The sequence below is a fragment of the Camarhynchus parvulus genome, chromosome 4A, assembly GCF_901933205.1.
Source record: "Camarhynchus parvulus chromosome 4A, STF_HiC, whole genome shotgun sequence".
In the NCBI taxonomy this organism is placed as follows: domain Eukaryota; kingdom Metazoa; phylum Chordata; class Aves; order Passeriformes; family Thraupidae; genus Camarhynchus; species Camarhynchus parvulus.
The window spans coordinates 11,804,954-11,828,989 of NC_044600.1; the positions used below are offsets into that span (position 1 = coordinate 11,804,954).

At 42.5% G+C, this 24,036-nt stretch overlaps 1 protein-coding gene across 7 annotated transcripts in view; it reads left to right on the plus strand.

Moving 5' to 3' along the window:
* The window catches only part of LOC115914919 (serine/threonine-protein kinase PAK 3), a 175,969-nt gene that overhangs the window by 143,298 nt on the left and 8,635 nt on the right, over positions 1 to 24,036 (plus strand). For all 7 annotated transcript variants that reach the window (XM_030967781.1, XM_030967780.1, XM_030967777.1 and 4 more), the window contains 12 exons: positions 1,072 to 1,172; positions 5,659 to 5,812; positions 6,842 to 6,879; positions 8,102 to 8,233; positions 8,839 to 9,001; positions 13,396 to 13,459; positions 17,017 to 17,065; positions 17,837 to 17,949; positions 18,832 to 18,949; positions 19,319 to 19,418; positions 19,848 to 20,044; positions 22,381 to 22,518. In XM_030967781.1, the coding sequence (XP_030823641.1) occupies positions 1,072 to 1,172; positions 5,659 to 5,812; positions 6,842 to 6,879; positions 8,102 to 8,233; positions 8,839 to 9,001; positions 13,396 to 13,459; positions 17,017 to 17,065; positions 17,837 to 17,949; positions 18,832 to 18,949; positions 19,319 to 19,418; positions 19,848 to 20,044; positions 22,381 to 22,518 (1,367 nt within the window). The remainder of the gene's footprint in view (positions 1 to 1,071; positions 1,173 to 5,658; positions 5,813 to 6,841; positions 6,880 to 8,101; positions 8,234 to 8,838; positions 9,002 to 13,395; positions 13,460 to 17,016; positions 17,066 to 17,836; positions 17,950 to 18,831; positions 18,950 to 19,318; positions 19,419 to 19,847; positions 20,045 to 22,380; positions 22,519 to 24,036) is intronic.

Sequence of the window (24,036 nt, forward strand, 5' to 3'; positions counted from 1 at the left end):
CTACTGCCTGAGCAAAGACAAACTTGGACTGGGAGGGCTGCTGGTACATAGTGAGTCCAGCCTTGGATGAGACCCCTAGATGGACTATGGATCTGGCAAACATAATATTAAAACACTGCAGGAAAGTGAAGACAGCTTCCCTCAGCCTTTATTCCATCATTCTTTATCAGGGTCAGTAAAACTGGGCTGAAGTGACATTTGTCAGTAGTCAGAAGTGCAGGAGATGGATGACCACAGGGAATGTTACTTTCAGAAGGTTGTAAAGAGGGAGGGAGATGAGAAGCAAATGCAGGTTGACTGACATTCAAGTCTGCCTGCTTAAGTAAGATACTCCACACTCTGGGAATACTGGTGGAGTGATTTAAAAAGAAAAAAAAATCTGGATGCTAATAAAACCTGCATTTTATGATCATATGTCTTAGTTAATTGAGAGCTCAAAGCTTTTCCAAAGACATTTATGGGATTCTGTTGCTGGGCAGATTCTGTCTTTCCTGAAGCAGAGCTGCTGTTTCAGCCTTTTAGTTGGAAGAGGAGTCACCGCATAAGCTGCTGGTTTTAACAGAACCTGTAGGAAAAAAATGGTTATCTGAAAAAGCCTCTCCTCTGATTTGGCTGATTTTGAAATGGACTCAAATCATGTTGGTGAACAGACACACATACACATGTTGGAGAGCAAGCACACATGGTGTGTCCTGTGTGATTTACTTCTGCAGGAACCCACCAAGTCAAATAGGAGTTAGTTTCTAGATATGAAAACTCAATTTAAAAAACAACTGAAAATAGAAATCATACTGGTTTAGAGATAGCCTAAGAAGACTACTTCATGAATAGCTTGCTTTGGCAGCAGTCACATTGGCTGAAAGAAAAACAAAATAAAATAGCACCTTGTAGACCTTCCCTAAGAGGGGTTGACAGGCATTGTGTTAACCTAGGTCTGTTTCTCAAGTTGGATGGATGTTAATTGATTTGTTTTCCACTTTTAAAGTACTATTTTGAGCACACCTGATTGTTAAAAGTTTTAAATGAAAAGCTGTTCAGAAAATAAGTGCTTGTTAACATTTTTGCCTCCAGCCAACAAGAAGAAAGAGAAGGAACGTCCTGAGATCTCTCTTCCTTCAGACTTTGAGCACACCATTCATGTGGGATTTGATGCCGTCACTGGAGAATTCACAGTGAGTAACTGCTGTATTTCATGCTTACCAGAACTTCTAGTTTCTTGATGGTAAAATAACCTCCTATTGCCAGAAACATCAGATCACAGCAGCCAGGCTGTGAAGAAAGAGACTTTTATTTGTTGGGCTTAGGATTTGGAGTTAAACTTGTGATTCAGGCTGCCTTTTTTTTTTTTCTCCAAGAATTGTCAGCAGAGTGTCTGTGGGAAATGAAAATTAGGAAGAATGTAGGTGTATGGTTTTACCAGTCCCCCAAGCTGCTACAAGGGTTGGTTATTCAGTGTCTTTGGGAAAACATAAAAAGCCCCCCCCACATGCATAGTAGACAACCAGCCTCAAGTGCAAAGTCCAGCTCTCTGCAGGTAACCCTTGGAAGCACTCAGAAAGCTGCAGCACTGTGGAAGTCCATTCATTTTAATTTAGGGTTAGGGTTCTTGAATATCTATGAAATGTTGGGAAAAATGAATCTGATGGAAGCTCTTTGATGTGTGCAGGGGGCTTTAGAGCATTTTTTCTCTGATTACTAGTAGGATACTGAAACCATTGTTCCTTGAAGCTGAGATGGCAGTGAGCTTACCTTTTGTTAAGCTGTGGAGGTGAGAGGGAACATTAGCAACTCTGCTGCCACCAGTAATGCCCCATGAGCTGAGTGGTCAGACTGAGTAATCACCATTGTGGACTGTGCTAGTGCTGACTGGCTGCATACACCAAATAGGATGGGACAAATCATTTGCCTGGACAAAGGATGGCTGATTGTCAGAATTTGAGCCCTAAATGTGATTTGTTCATAATTTTCTACTTTGATTGCTACTTTTGTTTCACAAAGACGTTTCAGAAAGCTGGAAACTTTCTGTGTCCTACAGTAGCAGTTGCAACAATAGGAATAACAGTAGAAGAAAAAAGACACATTTAATTACAGCATGTCTTCAAAAGAGTAGTGAAATTGGATTATCCTTAGTAATTAGGAAATACAGCTACATTTAAAATAAATGGACTAGTTAATTAGGATTTTTAAAATAGATGTCATAAAATCTTCAAATTTTATTCTGTGCCAAACCCTAGGGCTTGACTAAATGCATGTTTAAAAAGCCCAGATGTGGTCATTTTTGATCAGAAGCTTTGCATAAAGCTTTTAAAATTGTGTTTTCCCTGCTGTCTATCCTGATTTTTCCTTTTTTTTTCCTTTCTTTCTTTCCCTGTAGCCACTTTATTGTTCAGATTAATCTTCAGTGCCATTCTCCTTATCTTCATATCATATTATGTTACTTTATGCTTTTGTTTCTCTCCTTTTTGTGTTAGCATCACTTCTTGTCTTTCTTCACCTTCCCACTTTCCTTTTTCTTCCCACTGGACATTCAGCTGTTCTTATTCTATATCTGTTCTTCCTTTCAGCCCTCTACCTTTATTTCTATCCTGTGTTTGAGACTTTTTCTTCTGACTCCAGGCAAACACAATGGGTCACACTCATTTTCTCTCATAATCTGACTGGTGGCCAGGGTCCTGGTTAGTTCATGTCCCTGCTAGCTGGAGCAGAAAGGAGAGACATCAGGCTTAACATACTTCAGTTTTAAGCACAAGCACTCACTATCTGTATTTCAGGATCAAGGTTTGGATAATTTTGAATGTTGTTATTACCTACCAGTGTTTCAAAATAGTCTCTAGCATCAGAGACCTTTTGGGTTTTCTCGCTGTCAGATGCCACTAACACAAAGCAAATCAATTCTACATGGCTAAATAGATCCAGCTTTGTTGTTGTAGCACAGTTTCTTTTTAAATACCTTTTTCCCTTTCCAAACAGTGGCCGTGAGATGTCTGCTGGTTTGCAATTACACTTGTTCCTGAAGTGTGGAAGTGCAGTGCTGCAGTCTGAGAAAACTGCAACCAATTCAAAACTAACCAAAGGGACAGTGACTTCCCATGCACAGCTTGCCAGCACAGGGCTTAATGCTGTAGTCCTCAGTGGAGTCCAACACCAATCAAAGGAAGGGAATTTTTGCACCATTAAGAACTAGACATTGGTCCCAGCTAATGCCAGATGCAGGCATTACATTACACAGTACATTAGGCACGTTTGGTTTGTCCCAACCTGGATAGAACCTGTGTATCAGCTGGGTAGTCACGTGGTTAGTACATCCTGCAAAGGGACTGCCACTAGCCCATTCCATGTTCTGATATTCCCACTGTCTAGTGGTCACACTGTCTGCCTCTTTCAAAAGTTTGGAAGTGCCATGGGAGTGTCCAGTCAATGTGCAAACGAATGGGGTTTTTTGTTTTGAATTACTGCAGGTGTCATGCCAGTAGTGCCTGCTCTCCTGGTTATATGCAATGCATTGGGCCATTTTCTGACACCAAACAATTGCCCCAGCTGCATCCCTTGATTGCTCTTAGATGCATCCTAATGCACAGTTGCATGGACTCCTGAGTTCTGGCTTTCAGGCTTCAGCACCAACCTGTGTTGTCCATCATGAAAAAATATTGCATCTCCATTTCACTGTGCTTGGAGCAACCACATTTGCTAAGAAATAGGGTTTTTAAAGCAGAGAATAAAATTGGTTGGAATTGTTGGGTGGGAGCATGTTGCTAGAGCTCTATGTTCCTTTATTTGAAAAAGGATTTGCATTTTCTGAATGAAGGGCAGCGTGGTTAGCAGGCCTTTGGGATGTGTTTTTTGTAAGGCATGCATGTTTGAAACCATTTCCTCATGCCCAACCTAGAAGAAAATGTGATTACCCACCAAACTTTCAAAGCTTCTAGATTATGACATTAGTAAGTGGGAAAAGTTGTGGCTGTAGATCCAAAGAAGTTGCACGTTCCTAATCTAATCAAGCATTTCTTTCCAATTGTCCTGATTTTCAGTCTGACACACACAGATTGTTTGTGTTGTGGCAATTCACAGCCTCCCAGATTTCACAATCTGACTTTGACCATCTGCTCTCTTCACTGGTCAAATGGTGATCTCAGGGCTGGAGAACACCCAAGCCTGGAAAAAACTTTTATAGAGCCATTCAGAAATGGTAATCTGGCTTCAAAACTAGTCAAACAGCAAAAGCCCAGATCCTTCTCTTTTTTTTTTTTTTTTTAGTTTTAAATTGACAGGGGAAAGCACATGTAAATTTTTCTAGTCTACTGCCATTAATTCTCAGGAATGTATTTTTATGAGGAGAGAAAAACTGTTTAAAAGTGAAAGGAGGGGGAATGATGCTTCCAAACTTTGAAACAGTTGTGATTTTTCTGTTTTCCTAAATCTGCCTTCCTGTAGTCTGTCTACCACCTGATCTATTTGGTATCCACTTCGTAATTCCCATTTGAGATGGGACTTGCCCATTCTAGCCCATTGGTTTCCTCCTCCCACCACCTTCTGAGTTTTCCCACATTCTGTTTTAACTTTCTTTTCTTTCTTTATTTACGTCCATTACAGCCAGATCTCTATGGCTCACAGATGTGCCCAGGGAAGCTCCCAGAGGTGCGTCACAGGCCCCAAATGCTTCTTTGAGATGTCATAGCACTGCAGCAGCAGGTTGATGTGTGTGCAGTAGATTTGTTGCTTGGCTTTTCCCACTTTTTTTTCATCAATCCTAAATTTTGGAGGCCCATGTCACACATTGTTTTGTGGACAATTTCTTAGAAGAAGAAGCTATATGGAAGTAGATTGGGGTGGCACGTTTTTCCTTCAGTGAGCCCTGCAATTCGCTGGTCAATGTCAGCTGTGCAGTAAAGGGGGAAATGACATGCTGGAATTATCCTGGATAACTGAAGCAAGTTCTCATCAATAGAATTTCAGTGTAGAGCTGGGGCTTTTAGTGATTGGATCGATTTTCAAATTCCACCTCACCCATAAGATCTCCAAGAATTCATCCAAAGCTTTGGATGAACTCTCAGCCTGTTTTATGAATCCTTGGTTTCTGTATGTTTGCAGTAGAAAATCTAGAGACATCCTTTGCAGCTGTGGTATACCTCAGTGTCATGATTTTAAGAGCTGAAAGGCAGATTCTTTACCCTGCAGTGTTCCCTAGTGTACTGAAAATTAGTTGTATCAGGGTGGGGTTTACCTTTGAATCGGACAGCAGTGATCATTTCAGCAAAATGTGTTTGCATTCCTAAGCATGAAAAGTCCAGTGTAAAGCTCCTAAAAAACATTGGTGTTGTGCACCAATAGAGAATAGTCTTGTTATGTCTGCCCTGAATCACCAGGCAAACAAGCTAAAGCCTTAAATCATTATTCCATGGAAAAGCAGAGTTGATTTCCAGAGAAGTTTCATCCCCTTTTTTTCCTTTCACAGTCATTACTTTATTTTTATAAAGTTGGGTCCTGGTTTTAGCTAGATTTTTGATAGAGGAGAAATGATTGCATCTAATTTTAATTGTAAGGTGTCAATCAAAATTTCTGCAAGTAATCTTACAGCAAGCATGGGATCTTGCTAAAGATCTGTGAGGCTGCAGATTTTAAATACTCTAAACCCACTTTGTTTCCACTCGACATCTACAGGGCATTCCAGAGCAGTGGGCAAGGCTACTACAGACCTCCAACATAACAAAACTGGAGCAGAAGAAGAACCCACAGGCTGTTTTAGATGTTCTCAAATTTTATGATTCAAAAGAAACAGTTAACAACCAGAAATACATGAGCTTTACATCAGGAGGTAAGTTGATGTCTCCCAACAGGGGAGGTCAGGCTCCAAAATGAATCAGAGTAAAGTTCAACATTCAAGTTGTGAGGAGGCACCCTGAGCCAATTCTTCATTGTGGAATACTCCAGAAATTAATTCCATTTCTCCTTCCCACCCCCCAACATTATTAAAATGGTGACCTTGCTTTGTTGCAGGTTTTTAGAACTAACCAAGATTTTGTAAAAAAAAATGCCATTAAGGTGGCATTAGTTTGGTAGAGTACCTGTCAACAGCTTCAGCTAAAAAAGGGGGTGTCAGTAGCCAACATGGTGCAGGCAGCATTTGGAGTGTCACCTGCTGGGGTTCCATTTCCTCCACAGGATGGCCTGTGGCAGTGGAGTCTGTCATTTCCTCAGTTTGAAGGTTCAACCGAGACAACTTCCAAAATGCAGAAGCTTCTCAGAAGTCTTTGTAAAAACTGTGCACTTATCTCCAGAATTGAGAGAAAGCATCTTTTTTCCCCAAATTTCATAATTAAAGGATTTGACTAATTTGATGCTTACTGTGTGCTAAAATAGCAACTTCCTTTGTGATGAAATGCAGACTTCATAACAATTCATGTGTGCTCCTGAACCCAGGAGCTGTTCTCATGCTTTGTCAGAATGGGGCTGCCATGGCTAAGGTGGGTTTTGAGGAAGTTTTTCTCTGGAAATGTTGTCAGCAAGCTAATGAGAATGAATGCATGCAATTAATTTAAAAAAAAACAGGAAGAAAAGGAGAAAAAGCTGCTTTAGCTCTTGGGTGGAATAGAAGCATTGACAGTTAAAGAACAGTTTGTATTTTCTTGACTAAATTTCTATTTACTTCATTTACTAGCAAACAGGCCAAAAAATAGACAGAGTCTGGAACTTTGTCCTGTTCTCTTCCTTGGTGTTGCTCCTGAAGGGATGGTGTGAAAGAAAAACAATCTCTGTTTGGGTTGACTTGTTCTGTGGGATTCCCCAAAACAGCCAGGATTTTTTTCCTAACAGCATCTGGTTCATTCTCCTTTGCTCATTGCAGATAAAAGCGCCCATGGATACATAGAAGCCCATCCCTCGGTGAGTGGGAAAGTAACCTTTGATGTTCTTCATGTTTAAGAATTGTGGAGCAAGCCATGAGCTTTCCCTGGCTGATTTAGGATTTTCCATTTGAGTGCTTTTTAAAAAGGCGAAAGTCTGGTTTAGCAGACAGAAGATTGCTGGTTTTATCCATGGCGTATATCATTCACAACAATATGCAGCACCACCTAATGAGCCCATTTAAATTTTGTTTTAAAAATTTAGAATGCCATTTCTATCGAGTTTCAGATTTCTCCTTAGTACAGCTGGATATATAACTGAATATAAATAAGGTTATAATTGATATGTAACTCACTGGAAGCATTGAAGGAAAGTTTTAAATAACCATCCACTCTAATTAATGCTGGATTGCAATAGCAATCCCAGAGATGTAGAAGTGACGTACACATTAATACTGACCAAATTTATTAGGGTTATTGTTTGTGAATTAAATAGCAAGTGACTGAATGAGGATTTGGCTTTTATTTTAAAGTGTTAAGCAGCTTCATGTGAGGTTTGTGATTACACAGCCAACTGTGTATAATGAAATGAAAATCATCTTTAAATATTCGCACTTCAGATTTTCAATCAATGCCACTTCCCTTGTCTTTAATAAAACACACTTCTCAGAGGAAGTGTGGTGTTCACCAGAGCAGAGGAAGCCTTCCCAGTAGCTTTTCCAGTGGATATGGACACCTTGGCAGGTGCTGTAGTATTTTTGTCTAGCAGACAGAGGCAGCAGTGAGACAAGTCAGCATGACAGCTTTCCAAAATTACCAACTCAGTTCTCCCTGTTTGCTGTGGGCTTCCCTTACTGCTATTTCCACTGGACCAAAGGGATGGCATTTTAAAGAGAGTGATAGTCAGATGTGAATATGTTGAATGGTGCCTTTGATTTGCATCAGTTCTCCTACTGGCCTGTTGTAGCTTTAAAGCAGTTGGTAAAAACTTCAGAAGGTGCATTTTCATTTTTTTGTTTCACCAGCAAATTTGGGATGACATGATATAACCCCCTGCCTCTGAGCAGCAGGTGGGACTGGTGGAGTTCAGTGCACCTGTTCCTTTAAGTGTTGTGCTGAGTTTAGCTCAGAACTTGCGCCCATAGGAGCAAGTGCATGTCTAGATTGGCCTCTGATGTCTGGGAAGAGTGAGGGTGTAGAGACTGTCAGAGCTTCAAAGTGCCAGGATAGAGACTGTTACTCACAGTACTGTCTGTCCACAGAGCACAAAAACAGCATCAGAACCTCCTCTGGCTCCCTCTGTGTCTGAAGAAGAGGATGAAGATGATGAAGAGGAGGAAGATGACAATGAACCTCCGCCTGTTATCGCCCCACGGCCTGAACACACAAAATCAGTAAGTGCCAGCTTTGTTAGGTCTGTGTTTGGTGCAGTGCAGAGCTGCAAGTTTGTGACCAGACAGCACTCAAGGGGCTGAAGGTGCTTGGGTTGAAGTCCTGTCAATGGCACAGAGCTTCACTCCAGCCACTGACACTGGGAAATTCGGGTTTGAACTTAAACATTCTCATGTCAGTTTCTGGGATTGTGGTGGGAGCCATGGCTTTCTTCTTATATCAGGTCAGAGATACCATCATGTCCTTTAATGCTACAGGTGTGACAGTGAGCCACTTTGTCCAGCTGTACAGGCTCCCTGTCAGCAGCAATAGCAGTCCAAAGATGTAGTTCATGTCCTGGCAAGATACATAGGACACAGTGTCCTCTGGAGGTACCTGCCCCTCTCCATGGACTATATCAGCAAATCCATGAAAACTGAACATGAAGCTGGCCATGAACTTGTAACCTTTCGTTTTTGCTTGTTCAGTTTGAGAAGTGGACAGGAAAACCAGTTTTAGAGTCTTGGATGTGGCTGACACGATCTTCCTAAGGGTTTGTACTTGAAATATGATCTAAGGGGGATCTCTGCCAGCCACTTTTCTGACACAAAATAATTTCTTGTCACAGATCTACACCCGCTCTGTTATTGAACCTGCCGCTGCACCAGCACCAGCTAAAGAAGCCACCACTCCCCAGCCTGAAAACTCCAACACAAACACCCTGTACAGAAACACAGACCGGCAGAGAAAAAAGTCCAAGATGACAGATGAGGAGATCCTAGAGAAACTGAGTATGTATTGGGTGTTTTGAGTCTGCCAGAGCAGTGTATTTCCTGCATGTGTCAGCATTAGCTGTACCAAATGTTTCTCACAGTTTAGTGTCACAGAGTCATCAGCACATCTCTTGTGCTTTGAGGCAGCAAGAGAACACTTGGGCTGTTCCTGCTGCCTCTGAGGGCAGCTGGGACTAGGTTGGGTTTGCCTGAGCTTCCTTCTGTGCTTAAGGCAAAAGCAGAGATTGTTTCTGGTTGAGCAAAAGACTGTGACCTAGTGAATGACATAGGAAACTCCTGTGTACTAATGGCCAAATGAAACAGAATGTTTGGGTTCCTAAATTTTCTCTAGACTCCTAACTTCTCATGGTTCATTGGAGTCAAAATACTTTGCAAAAATCTATTGGGTTTTTGTTTGTGGGAGGTTTTTTATTGGTGTGGGATTTTTTACCAGTAGACAGCTGCAGCACTAAGCTGGTCCCTTCAGCCTCAGTGAGCTTTCCTTGAGACAGTAACACATTTTCCAGGTATTCTCTTGCTGTCCTTGTCGTAACTGTTATTGCTCCTCCTACTTCTGCAGTTTGTTTTTGTAAGAATTTTACACTTTTGTCAGTGAGCTCTCCTTTGGAAGGATCATCTGTCATCAGACAACAAGGCACTTTCTCATGGCTAATTCCCAGCCAATTAATACTATTAGAATCCTGACTGTTGGCTCCAACCCCTGTGCACATCATACTCTACTGAAGCACATCAAGCCCTTCCTGATTCTGCAGTGCAACCAATTGAATTTGCTTCTTGCATGTGATAGCTGCCAGTTCAGTGTTCTCAGATTAAATGGTTGGGTTCAGAGCAGAGCCAGGTTATTCTGTGTCTACCATGAATTGTAATGGTAGACACAGAATGTAAAAAAAACAGATTGATCTACACCTCCTTCTGTCAGATCACAAAGCCAATAATGTGTCTTTAATGGAGGCAACTGCTTGTAATATGCAACTGCTTAAACGGAGGCAACTGCTGTGTGGCTGTGGCTTTTTCTCAGTGGTTGCCATTGCTCAACCTTTTTCTCATCCTTGCCCTGCCACTGATGGCTGCTGTGAATGCACAGGCTGGAGCCTTCCTTAGCTGTGAGATTTCAGCTGCTTACAGAGTTTCCTGCATCCTTACCAGGCTGACATGAATCTCAGCGACCTTAGGGAGTATCCAAGGGATAAATTCAATAGCTTTAGCTGAGGGCACAGTGAAATAAATTCCAGAGCAGGTGGTTACCTGCAGGTATGTCAGCTTATACAGAGAGGAATTCTGCTTCTTCAGCTGATGCTAAATGTTTGAGGCAGGCTTCCCCCTCTGAGATATACAGGTACCCTGCATCCATGAGGTCAAGTATGTCTATCATTTATATGCCAGATTGGGACTGAGCCCTGGAGTTTTGGGGAGTTACATCTTTGAAATGTTACATGCTTTCATGCTTTTTCTTTCTTAACAATTTGCTACCAAGTGAGCAAGGTCTGAATGTCTGCCTTGGGCAAATTGTGATGTGGGCAATGAAAATATTTTTGTGCTTTCATGAAGCTATCTGAAAACAGGCATGATGCTTTTTTATTGAGTCTTGAACTAATTATATTTGAGCAGTGTGGTGCTTGTTCTATTTTAACTTGCATGACTGCTCCACCTTGCCTACTTCCCTCACAACTCTTTCTATGCTACTTTTAGGAAGATGTCCTCTGCCTTCTTTTATCTAAAATTGCTTTCATAATTCTTTTCTGCTTGAAATAGCTTGAGTTCTTTTAGGGCTTTTAGTTTTATTAGTGAGTAAAGACTGTAATATTGAGATAAGATCAAATAAAATTCTATCTGTAATGAAATCATGACTATGTTCCACTGATAACTATGAAACAGAACTGGCCCAATTCAGCTTTCTTATCCACTTAATTTAGGACTTGATAAAGGAAAGTGCTTCAAGACATCAAAATAGCTGATAGGTTTATCTTTTGTCAAGAGCAGGGAGTGCTTGTCTGAGCAGGAGCTGTGTACCTGTCACTGTGTTGATTTTAATGCTGTAATGTTTGATGTACATTGGCTTAAGTACAGGGAACCAGCTACAAACAACTGGGTTGGAAAAGCAGCTGCTCAAGTCTTGAGGAAAAACTCTGGAAATCTGAACTTCAAAACTAGTGGCGAATTTGGAAAATCATTTTTAAAAATCTTTCTTCTTCAGTCCTTCTCTGTATTCTTTTCTGAAGTGAATGAACTTCCATGAACTTGTGATATCTGGTCTAGTAGATACACCTTTCCATTAACTTGCTGAAAGTAGCACCCAGCCAGGCACTGGCAGCACAGTGTTCTTCCTGTTGTCCAGCCCAGCACAGAATTAGAGCAGTGTTTGATTTACTGCTGCAGAGCTCGTGGGGTTGTGAGCCACAGGGTGTGAGACAGTCCCATGTGGGACAGTCTGGCCTCATCACCCATTGTGGACTTCTTGCCACTGACAACTGAAGTTAAACCTTGCCCTGCTTGACACCTTCTTGCACATTTGGAGATGTCAGGAATCTGATGGGAAGGGAAAAAAGCAGTGATTAGGATATTTTGTTTGTGCCTACTGAAAGAGTCAAAATCTGATAGTCTCAAACAAATCAAAAGTCCTAATTCAATAAACATACTGGTTTTTCTGGTCTGGTAGTTTCCTTGATAGAATGCAAACAGTGAAGCCTAAGGTGGTGGCTCAATGCAAATGTCTTCTAAGCACTTACCTTGGAATGTACATCACAGAAATAGTTTAAGAAGATGAGTTCAGAAGGAAAGACTTCCGTGATCTGCAGCTCATTTCCTTTGACAGATCTAGCTGTATCCCTGTATTACAAATACAAACACATGTTTGTTTACCTGTGCATCCAAAACAAAAATAGGTGATGCCCCATTCCCTCTTAGTAGTCACAAACTCCTCTTCCCCCTGTCCAGGCCATTTGTATGGAACAGAGAGGTCTTCAGTATCCAAATGGGCATCTGACTGGATGCCTGGCCAGGAATCTGCCTGCCAGCACAGTGAGAAGACAGGGCATCAGCACCATCTGGTACACTCCCTGCTACAGCAGTTTTGCAGCCTTTGGCAAGAGTGTTAATGGGAGCTGCAGGAGAAGAGGTTTCCTTTGCCCCACATGCTCACTCCCTTTGCCCAGAGCTCTGGGAATGCCAGCCAGGGCTGATGATGCCTGCTGCCTGGGATGCCCACACAGTCTCGAGTGCCCTGAAGTGGTCCTGCCCTGCTGTGCCAACCTGCAAGAGTCAGGTGGACTGGTATGTCAGGAGCCCAAGCTGAGGAACCTTCAGAACCCGGTTAACTTTTCATAGTTTCATCTCACTGAAACACATGGCATAAAGAAAAGCTCATTCTGCTTCTCTAGAGCAGGTCTTCACTACAAAATAACTCTTCAGTAGAGAAGACCATGACTAGAGGACTCTGGGGCTCCCTTCTAGCTGGCTAGAAGGAGGGATAGGAGATGAGAAGGTATAAATCTCCTGCTCACACTGTGGAGCTTGACCATCCCACTGCTGCAGCATGGAGCTTCTGGGAGGCAGCAGCCCCTTGTTTTGTCTGTCTTCTGCATCATATCAGCTGGGCTCAGGATCAGCATCCCTTTGGGCAGCTGTCTGTGTCACACCAGCACCCCAGGAGCACTGCTGTCCTTGTTACCCACCCTGCTGGTTTCAGGAGAACATGAACACAGTGTGTGTGTGGTGGTGAGAGGGTGAGTCCAGTGTGAGTGATGGGGCTGTGTCACATGGAAAACCAGCAGTGTGGTTCTTGAAATGGTGCAGGGCAGGGATGTCTTCAGAACTTAGCCTGGAAACCAGTGATGGGGCCCTGGTTCTGAAAGCCCACCATTCTTGATGGTAAAATGAGATGCTGTTCACTGCAAACATTAATGCATTCTTGTGGCAAACTGCTGAAAGGTTGAGATGATCTCCTCCTCTCCTGGAAGCACTTGCAGTACTCTTGCTGTTCCAAAAATGGTACCTGTTCATAAAAAAGTGAACAGAAAGTACATTTAATCTTTAGAGGTAGTAAACCTTTTGTTGAATCACAGTGTGTTTATGCCCAAGAAAATACAGGCAGTGTTGTTCCAGCTCTCCTTAATGTTTGTAGAGAACAAACACTTGCATTGGTGCTTCTTGTTTTCTGATCTCTGTCTGTTCTCCTTCTGTTTAGTTTCTTGTCAGGGTAACCCTAAAGGACTGTAGCAAATCAGTGTTTATGGAGGCCATCTGTGCTGTGGAGCTGCCTCTGTTGTTGCTGTTGTTGTTACCCAACTGACCACAAATGGCTCAAAGCCCCAGACAGTGGGGCTGCATTTCGGATCTGCTGGAAGGTGGAAGCTCTGGTTTGAAGTGAGAATCTTGCATTTTGTTTCTTTCAGGGAGCATTGTGAGTGTGGGAGATCCTAAGAAGAAATACACTCGATTTGAAAAAATTGGCCAAGGGTAAGTCATATCCCAGTTACTTGTGCAAAACCATGGGCCAGGTATTTTGCTGGTGGAGCATCAAGCATGAAGATAGGCAAGCTCCAAACATGTTCAGATGTGATCAGGTTTAGATCCTCCTGTCTTTCAGTACTGATCAGAACTTATAACTGTGGTCAAAAGTAATTGAAAGACAACTTGATGCTGACAGAATCTCATCTGCAGCAAGGAGAAGGCCTGAAGGGTCTATTGTCCCTCAAGTGTGTGGCTCTTGTTTGCTTTTTTTCTTAGGAGAAATCATTTTTGTATGTCTCAAAATAATACGACCATGCTGAAGAAAGGAGAAAAAACATTATTACCTAAAAGAGTAACTTACTACCTGATAGCTGTCAGCTCTCAGTAATGTTTATTTCAAATATTTGCTTTAAACAATATTCAGTGGTCAGGCTTATAACCACATAGTTTAGAAACCAGAGATTAAGTAATAAGCTTTTTTTTTTCTAGCAGGGGTTGTAAACCCCAAAAATTCAGTAATAGATACAGTGCTAATACACTTCAGAGGAAAATACATCATCTGCCTGATGGCAGATCCCTTGTGGATCCTGCAGGTTCTAGGCATTTATTGAAAATAATCACCCAAGGCATTCCCTTTTGAAACCCAGCTTTGCTAACTGTAAATTGAATCAATTTGAAATATTTCCTATGTGAGGAGGCAAGAACAAAAGAACTTACCTAAAAATTAGGTATCTGACTTGCATTTTAACTATGGGCTGCCTGCACCATTGGTGTTTCCTTGGCAGTGTTGTTCCAGAAGGAGTGGCACCATCTGTGTAACGCCAGGACACTGCTGGCAGTGTGTTTGCTGGCATCAGGAGATATTTTTCTACCTTAACTATTTGTGAGGTCTGAGCTCAGAGTAGCCTGTTGCTAGCCTGGAATAATTAATGTACTGCAATAAGGCTGACACACCCATGCCCTTTCTCTGGCAGGTTTTATCTTAGATCTCTGTGATTTGGTAGGGCCCTTGTGGGAAGGTTTTTATGCTCCATTCGTTGTATAAAAACCCTTTCTCAAATTCCAACTTGCTTCCTATCTGAAGCTTTGGTTCTTACTGTCATTTGTAAAATGTCAGTGGAAACTTCAAGCTGTGCCTGTCTCTTAGGAAAGAGGTGTCAGCTGAACAAGTGAGAGCAGAATAAACATGCATGTGAAGCAGATTATTGCTGTCACTGTGAGAATGTGACCATCACCCTCACATGGGAGTGAGCTTGTACAAAGGTGCCTTGACAGCTGGTGGAAAGACAAGTGGCTGGTATGTGGCCTAAAAGGGTATCTAAAAGGATTTCCTCCAGCTTTTAGTACAGCCTGAAAATTGCATAGCCTCCTTGGAGAGGAGTGTGCTGCCATAACTAATTCATGCCTCTAACACTGCAGGCTAACTTACTGTGATAGGAAAAGATCCTAAAGAGAAAGATCATCAGAAAGGTAATCAAACAGGATGATCAGGAGCACCCAGAGTGCTACAGGGCTGGGGTTTGGGTGTCTGCAGCAGTGCTGGGCTGTGGCATTGCCTCAACAGGTTATTTGCTCAGTTAATGCAGATGCCAGTTTCTGAGCTGCCACCTCTGCAGTGAGTGGGGTACAGCTGTGCCAAAGGCAAGTGTTGTGGTGTTGGAAGTGAGCAGGTTTTTAGTAGCAAGGCAGGGAGAGGTGTATCTGCCCAGAGAACTGCAGGTAGAGAGCACTGGCCAGCACATTGCGCTGCATGGCTTCACACAGCTGGGAAGTTAATAAAGACTGTGATGGTTTTACAGCCACTTTGCAGTGAACAGTAGTCAGCAGGCCTGTGCTGCAGAACAGGTCAGTGCTGAGTCCCTGTTTTGTCCTCTGTCTCCAGCTGAGGACTGAAAATGTTGCTGACACCAGAGGAAACTTAGTTTTAACTAGCACTTGATAAAGAGGTTGTGTTTGCTCAAGCAGTGTTAGCTCTTGTAGCAAGACAAATTAGTCTGGAGCCATGAGCAGCCTGGTTAGTACAGCACTGCATCACAGTGACACAGATCTAATGGTGAGTCCTGGCACCTGCCTAACTGCAGTAAAGACCAGGTGCAGCAGAACAGATTAAAAGTTACTGGTCAGAAATGAGTGGCTTAGAAGTAAAAGTTTGGAATGCAGAATTGCATTTAATTCGCAGCTTCACTTAAATTACCTTTGTCTAAACTCCTCACAAGTAGGTGGCCTGGAGCATTCCAAAAGCATTCTAATTTCAGGAGCTGTTTTGAAATAAGGCCTGATACGACTTTGCTCAGGAGAATCATCACAGTGTTAGCAATTCTGAATAAATGTTGTTGACTTCTTATGAAAACAAATTGGATTAATCTTGTCAATTAGTCATAGGAAAATGCGTTTGCCTTTATATTAAAAGAATGCCTAGCATGCCCAATGAGAATATTGCTCTCAATGCAGAAATAAGGTCTCTGTTGAATTAAACTGCTTCTGAAATGTTTCAGCCTGCAGGTAAACAAACAAGTCAGGGGATCATGTGAGAAAGAGCAAACTCATTTTGGCACTTCCAGTCACCGGGACACTTGCAAGATGCACATTCCTGCTCTGAGAATTGCCTCCCTGGCTCTCCACTGCCTTGCTGCTCCTGCAGACATGGGCTTCTTAAGTGATGGCAGAGTAAAGCTGTGGTTTAGCTCTGAAGGAAGGCTTTCCAAGCCCCTAGATGCTTTGAAACCCAAAGGAATTGCCTCTGACTGGGACATTTTCAGCCCTTCATGTCATTATGGGGAAGAACATCTTTGAAGGAGAGGCAGATGGCAAACCAAACCCTACCCTGTCTAGTCTGCAGATGAGCACACTATTTATTTCTGGTGGCTCTACAACACAACCTATGTGTGCCACAGAAGCAGCACATGGACACCATGAAGAGTCCTTCATGTGTTAGGTGCACTCAACAGAAGCTGCTGCCTGCAGTTCTTGACACACAAAGAATCTCTCTAAGTATCTTCTGTTCTGAGTCCTCAATTTGTGTGTGAAATAATAGATGCCTTAACCTGCTCTAGCTGTGACCTTGCAGGATGGCTGGAAAATTGTTTACTTGCATGCTGGAGAAAGCTGTATTTAGATCTTTTCCTCAAATGGCTGTCATATGTTCAGGGTTCTCAGAGTGACTGTGTGACATTGCCTGAGTTTGGCAGATGGATTCAGTTTAAAGGTGTGAGAAGGCCCAACTGGATTGTGTGTTACATTTCGTGGAAAAAACACACTCACAGACACACAAAGAAAAAGGGAGGAAAAAACTAAATTAACCACAGCAAAATGGGTAAGATTTGAACATACTATTTTCCAGTTTTTGTAGACATCCCCTCTCTTAGGTTTTGAATTAGAATAATGTGGCATGTACACTGGACATTTGCACCAGCCCTTCTTCTTCATGTTGGACCTCAGCTTTCTCTGCATGGCAGAGGGCTGGTGGGCTGCCACCAGAGCTCTCCTGTCTGGGCTGGCTTTCACTTCCAGGAACTAAAGTGTTTCTCAGTGTTTCTCAGTTTCGCCTGCTCTTTTGTTTCTAGGGCTTCAGGAACTGTTTATACAGCAATTGACATCGCCACAGGACAAGAGGTGAGTGTCAAAAATCCCAGCAGATTCTGCAGCTCTTGAGTGCTTTCCCCTCTGCTGTGGTTGGAGCTTTGGGTGGCCAGTAGAGCTTTCCTGCAAAGGCTGTTCCTCTGAAGCATGGACAAATGTCAACTGGCAAAATCCATCATTGCTGTCTTCAGCTTCTCAGTGAAAGGTCTTTAAGGACAGTGTGGTTCTGTGCCTCAGAAACTGAACACTTAACTGTGGCCATATGCTTTCCAGTAACACTGGATCTGAGGTTTTCATAAATGCCTGAAAAGGTGCCTGTGAATTCCTAGAATCAATAAGAGCCTTGGTACTCTCTGTGCTTAGCTGGATGCTTCACCCATAGCTTTTAAGTCCAGTTTTAAGAGATGAATTTTTTTACTTGCTCTGTCTTCAGAACAGGTTGGTGCTCTCCACAGTATTGTTGATCCCACCCTGGTACCATGTTACATTATCCCTGAATGTTTTTTTTTAATGGAGAGAAATCTGCTAAGAAATCCCAACAAGCTTTTGTGCCAATAAAAAGTAGATAATATTTATTGCCAGTATAAATGTATTGGTTTAGAAATTATTCTGTCTCTGTTCCCCATTATTATTCTTGTTATTTTTCTTGTGGAACAATATCCATAATGTATGTCTGTGTTTGCTTTTTTATGTAATCAGGAATAGCAGGTGATACAATCAAAAATCATGGAACTGTCCATTGCATGTTCAGTGTAATCTTGTGCAACAGACTACTCAGGTTAATGGCTTTTAATGTCATTTTAGGTGGCCATAAAGCAAATGAATCTCCAACAGCAGCCCAAAAAGGAACTAATTATCAATGAAATCCTGGTCATGAGGGAAAATAAGAATCCCAATATTGTTAACTATTTAGACAGGTAAGTTGTTCTGGTATTATCATGTGAATGTTCGTTTACACACTGCAGGCCAAAGGTTAAAAAAACCCTTTGGTCACTGCAGAACATGGAGCTCTTTATTCTTTCTCTACTCATCTCCAGTGGATGGGAGGAGATTGCATTGGCTCTGCATTAGTCTTTTCTGGCACACATAGTTTTAAGTCTGTTTTCAAAAACCTGAACCAGCCACATCTTACGGAAACAACAGTCTGTGAGCTCCATGTTCCAGGTATTTCCTTGTTGTTTTGTTGTTCTGGGGTTTGTTTTTTTCAAAGTTGATCAGATTTTCTGTGTCTTGTGCAGAGTGCTGACAAGAAATTCTTTCCTAGAAATTCTTTCCTTTGGGTGGTTTCTACTATTTTCCATGGCTGGGGATGCCAGGAAGACATAGTTCTTGTTTCCAGAAACACCTAATTTGACAGGTTTTTAATGGCCTTTGCTGTTTCTGAATGTATGTTTTGCAAGGTTTTCCAAACATTGGACCAACTTCTGTCCTCAGTGGTGCACACCCTCCTCCTATGGATAACTTTGAAGATAACTTTGAAAGTTATGTTGCCTCATTCCTGGGGTTAGTGTGGAATTCATGAGTTAAGATGATGAGCTAACTGGTGGCATGTGTCCTGATCCCAGATTTATCTTTGCTTGCTTATCTTGCTAAGTGCATTCTTCCCTTGCTTGTCACCTAAGATATCTTCTTTTTCCACTGTGCAGATTCCCAGAGCTGTGTAGCTTAGAAGGAATGTCCTTTTCATTTTATTCTGTCTTCATTTGCAAGACCTGGAGACAAGAATCAGCTGTAGGTTATGATTATTCATTAGTTTGGCTATGCACATGCATCCTCACAGCATTGTTTTCTCCTTTCAGCTACCTTGTTGGTGATGAGCTGTGGGTGGTGATGGAGTACTTGGCTGGAGGCTCTTTAACTGACGTTGTCACCGAGACATGTATGGATGAAGGACAGATTGCTGCTGTCTGTCGGGAGGTGAGGGATCCACTTGTGCTTCTGTTTGCATGGACAAGGTGATGCTTCTGCTTCATACCATACAATGGTGTTGTCATTGTATGGAGAAGAAAGAGCAGATCACTGCAGCAGCAGTCATTCTGTCTGTGTTTGCAGGGGACAGCCTGTAGCAACAATTGATGTTTCCCTTTCAAAAGCCAGTATGTGCCTTCCCCTAGAATGACATGACTGTTGCAGGGTTAGAGCAGCAAGCTCTTCCCTTGGCTGCATGGTGTTCTGCCATTCCTCACCACTCCCCTGGAAAGGAAATCTCATAAAACCATTTCCTTTCTTGTGTGATGAAATCATGTCACGAATTTTTATCCTTACATTTCTTTTTTTTCTTCTCAGTGCCTGCAAGCCCTGGATTTCCTTCATTCCAACCAAGTGATCCACAGAGACATCAAAAGTGACAATATTCTTCTTGGGATGGATGGATCTGTCAAATTGAGTAGGTATTCCTGGTCACATGCAGCATTCCTGGATGTGGGGTGGGGAATTCCTTTGAGTGACAGCCAGTTCTCCAAAAGTGGTGCTGGTGGGAGCACCTGGACCTTGCTGTGAGGGCACAGCTGCAATGTGCAGAGAAGTCCAGAGAGAAACAGGGTGTAGGAGTGGCTTTGCTTTGTGTATGACCCTTCCAGAATGGAGGGAGTTACAGTCTAAGGCTTCAAGTGGTTAAGTAAAAGCCAGTGGATGAAACATGATGGTTTCTTTAAAGTGGCCAATTCCATATTACCTTGGCTACAGCCCTGAGGAAACACATCATGGCTGCTTTTCCAGCTAGATTCCACAGTGCATTCTCAGACTTAAAGTGGGGATTCTTTTGCTTGGTTTTGTAATTCGAGCTGGCTTTAACAGTATTTGTTTTTCTCCTCAGCTGATTTTGGCTTCTGTGCTCAGATCACCCCTGAGCAGAGTAAACGGAGCACAATGGTGGGGACTCCTTACTGGATGGCACCAGAAGTTGTAACAAGAAAAGCATATGGCCCCAAGGTGGACATCTGGTCACTTGGGATCATGGCAATAGAAATGGTGGAAGGAGAGCCTCCTTACCTTAATGAAAATCCTCTCAGGGTAGGGTGAAATATCAGATACTGTTGTCTTTCTAATTTGTGCCATATTTTGTCTTCCATGAGATAAAATGCCATTCACATCAGCTTGAACTAGTTCTACAAAGGCCCACTTCTAAAAATGTTCCTACAGCACATCAGCATCTGCTGTAGCTTTGATTGCATCACTGTGAGAAGCTCAGAGGCAAAGTGACATGTACTTGTGCAGAAACTTGCCACTTCGGCCTCAGCGATGCTTGAAATTTCTCATGCCCTTTGAGAACTTTCTTTGAGCTGTATCTCCAAATGACAAAAATTTTTAAGTGCCATGCTTCTCCAGTTGGGGATTTTTTATGATAAGCATTGGAGCTGTACCTGCAGGCATAAAACTCTCTTCAGTGTCAGACCAGTGCTGATTGATTACCTGAACCTTCCAGGAAAGATCACTGGTTCTAATAATGCAATTATTTATTATCAAACACATTTCTGAAAGTATCTTTCAGCGCAGATACTTGTAGTAAAACGATGTATTTTGAAGTTTTCAGTTTTATCCTAATATCTTAAAATGAAATGGCCAGTTCTTACACCAATTGAGTATGTAGTAGTGGGGGAATGTATACCAGGATAAAACCTCATGACTGACAGCTGAAACAAACTGCTGCACCGTTAATTCCTGCGGGAATTTATGAGAAAATTAATTTTTACCTATATGTATACATAATACACACACGTTTTGTTAAGGTTAGAATTAAAATAGAGCATGATCTTTAGCTTTTCCATGCTGTAAGGTTTCTCTGTGCTTTCTCTGGTTTGTGGCATCCAGACTGTGTTTTGCAGACTGACAGAAGAAACTACAGAAGGGTCAGGACATACCTCCCAGCTGCTTAAGAAAAGAATACACCAGTTATACAAATTTCACTCTTTCAATTATACAAGTCTTTCACACTTTTTGAAGAAGGTTCGTGAGTTTTCTTGGAAGACTTCCTTTGGATTGATAGGTGGCCTGGGGTTTTTGGGCTCCAGGCACACATGTGGAGTGTTGCACACTGTGTCACCTCGTTAGGGTGGATAAGAAATAAACAAGTTTGGATTCAGAGTGGTGCTGAATAAGCAGAGTGCACTGTAGTGGCAGGGTGGCATTAGGCCTCTGTCACTGCAGCCCTGTTGTACCAACAGAGACCTTTGCACATCACAGTTTTGCTTCTGTTTCCTGTGAACCCATATTTCACTTGCAAAAAATGCAGTTGCCTTGTATAAGGCAGTAAAGCAGGTGAAAAGAATTAACATTCTTGATCTGGATGCTGAAAATTCCCTGCTTCCTTTATCTGAAATGTTGATTAGGACTTCTCAAGAAGCCTCAGGTCAGCTGTTAGAAAGATAACTGGATTTCCTGTTTCTGACCAAATTCACAGTCAGATATACTTGAGATCTGTGTAAGAGGTCTCAGCTGCCTCTGAACACAAGAGCTTATAAAGCAAGACTGCTTTTTACAGCAAATTTTTTTAGCTGATAACGCACACTAGTTGTTGGATTTCTTGTAATATATAGTGAACATTTTTCTTTCCTAGCCCAAGCCATTTTCTCCATGTCACTAAGCCTTCACTAGTCCAACTGCCAAAACCTCCTATTTCCTGCCTGGCAGTTTCTGGGATGGGGATGTCATTAATACATTTATTTGAGTATTAAAATTAGTGGAGGGTTACCATAGGGATGGAATGACTCCATTTTCTGATGAGACTATTAAAAGTTCTACCACATAAGTGAAGATGATTCAGAATTTAGAGACTGCTGAAAGATAGTTGAAGGTGGGTCCTGTCTGCCCAATTATGCCTTTTCATCCTAATATATTTGTGCATGCAACTTGACATGTCTGTTGAACATGAGACTGCAAATGTTTCTGGCTTTTTTACCCAAAGTATTACCTGATGGATTTTTTTTTCCTTTTTTCTCAAGAACAGAGCAAAAAACTTTATTAATTTTGTTTTATGGAAGCCATACTTTAGGGACCAGTGAGCACTGCACAGATGTATTTTGTGTAATAATCCTTTGAAATAATATAGACTGCTAACTCTTTAAAATGGCCTGTAAAGTTGTGTCAACACTTGGAGAAGTAAAATGTGCTGTTTTAGTTCCTACTAACCAAGTCAGCCAGTGAAATCAGCTATCAAGGGAAGATCATCTTGATGTTGGAATAGCTGTGACTGCAGCAGGGTTTTTTTGTTGTTGTTCTTGATATATGAAAGTCATCTCCAGCCCTCTGCCAGGGAAGAAACTGCCAGTGGAGATTGGAGCTTAAAAATAGGGGGTGTGTGAGTATTTCTGGGTATGAATGAAACAGTCTTCTGTGTGCTTTGTCTCCAGGCACTGTATCTGATAGCTACAAACGGGACACCAGAGCTGCAGAACCCAGAGCGACTCTCGGCCGTGTTCCGAGACTTCCTCAACTGCTGCCTGGAGATGGACGTGGACAGGCGAGGCTCTGCCAAGGAACTTCTGCAGGTAGGATGGGAAGCAACTGCAGCTGATGCCCAAGGGATCAGTTTTCTCATCAAATAAAGGCATCAGGTGGCTCCCCCACGTATTAAGCTCCAGTCTTGGTGCTTTCAAACGAAAACTATGTAGAATCCTATAATGGTTTGGGATGGAAGAGACCTTTAAAGGTCATCTAGTCTGACTGAGCTGGGATCCCTTGAACTAGGTCACATCACTCAGAGCCCCATCTGACCTGACCTTGGATGTTTCCAGAGATGGACTTCCACCTACAACATCCCTGGGCAACCTGTACCAGTGTTTCACCACTCTCCTTGTAAAAAATTTCTTAATTGGATCAAATCTAAATTGATCATCTTTGGGTCAAAAACCAGTCCCTCTTGATCTCTTGCAACAGGCCCTGCTAAAAAATGTGTCCTCAACTTTCTGACAAGCCCCCTTGAAGTATTGGAGAGTTGCAAATTGAGGTCTCCCCAGGACCTGCCCTTCTCCAGGCTGAACAAGCCCAACTCTCCCAGCCTTTCCCCAGAGGAGATATTTTCTGTCTCCTGGTCATTTCTGTGGCCCTGTTTTGTACTTTTGGGAGTAAATTCAGTTTTAATTCTTGACAAAAGAACTGAAATAGAATGATACCAGGTATAAAGGCCTGAAATTATGTTGGTGCGGGAGGAACCCAGTAAAGGCAGTCCCAGCCAAGCTGTCAGAGATTTGGCTGTGGGAAGGAGGAGATCACTGTGAGCCTCAGAGGGGGCCCCAGCTTGTCCTTCCTGCTCCTGTCTTAGAGGTTTCTGCCACTAAGTTCTATTTTTAGAGGTTTCTGCCACCCAAAACAGGTAAAGCTGATCAGGACTTGTCCCAGCCCTGTTGGCTTCCTGGCACAGTCAAGCTACTTGAGGTTTGCTGCCAGGTTTTGTGGCAGAGAGAGCTGCAGAATATGCCACTTGACTGTCCCTGCTGGGAAGGAAGGTGCCAGCCAGCGCAGGAGGGCCAGGGGATGGAAAGATAGGCACTGCTCTCCCTGCAAGCCAGAGCTGAGTCTATCAGCACTCTGTCACTTGTCTTCCTGCTCTTGACTTTCTGCTGAAAACCTGTACCTCAGTACAGGTCTTCAGAAAACACATGAGCCACAGTCCTACTGGGTTACATATTTCTTAGAGATATTGGAGTTTCCTAAGGGATGACTTACACACATCTTTTTTGACAATTAACACAGTCTGTGTCTTTAGAAAGGGGGAACCTAACAAGGAGTCTTTTGAGTTTCCTGAAAGGAACAAAGCTCTGGGGCAGCAAGCAGCATTCCCAGAGCACTGGCAGAGCAAAAATCCCAGCAAGCTGAAGACACCTGGAAAAATGGATTGACAGGTGTGTGGGCCCTGTTTGCCTGTGATAACAGTGTCCTGGACATGAAGGTGGAAGTGCAGATGTCCCCTCAATCCTTTTTCTGAGTATTTCTGGTAACGAGTGGAATCGTGGTTGAGCCTGTGAGGAACTGAGTTTGGAAAGTAATGGTACCTTTCTTGTTTCTTT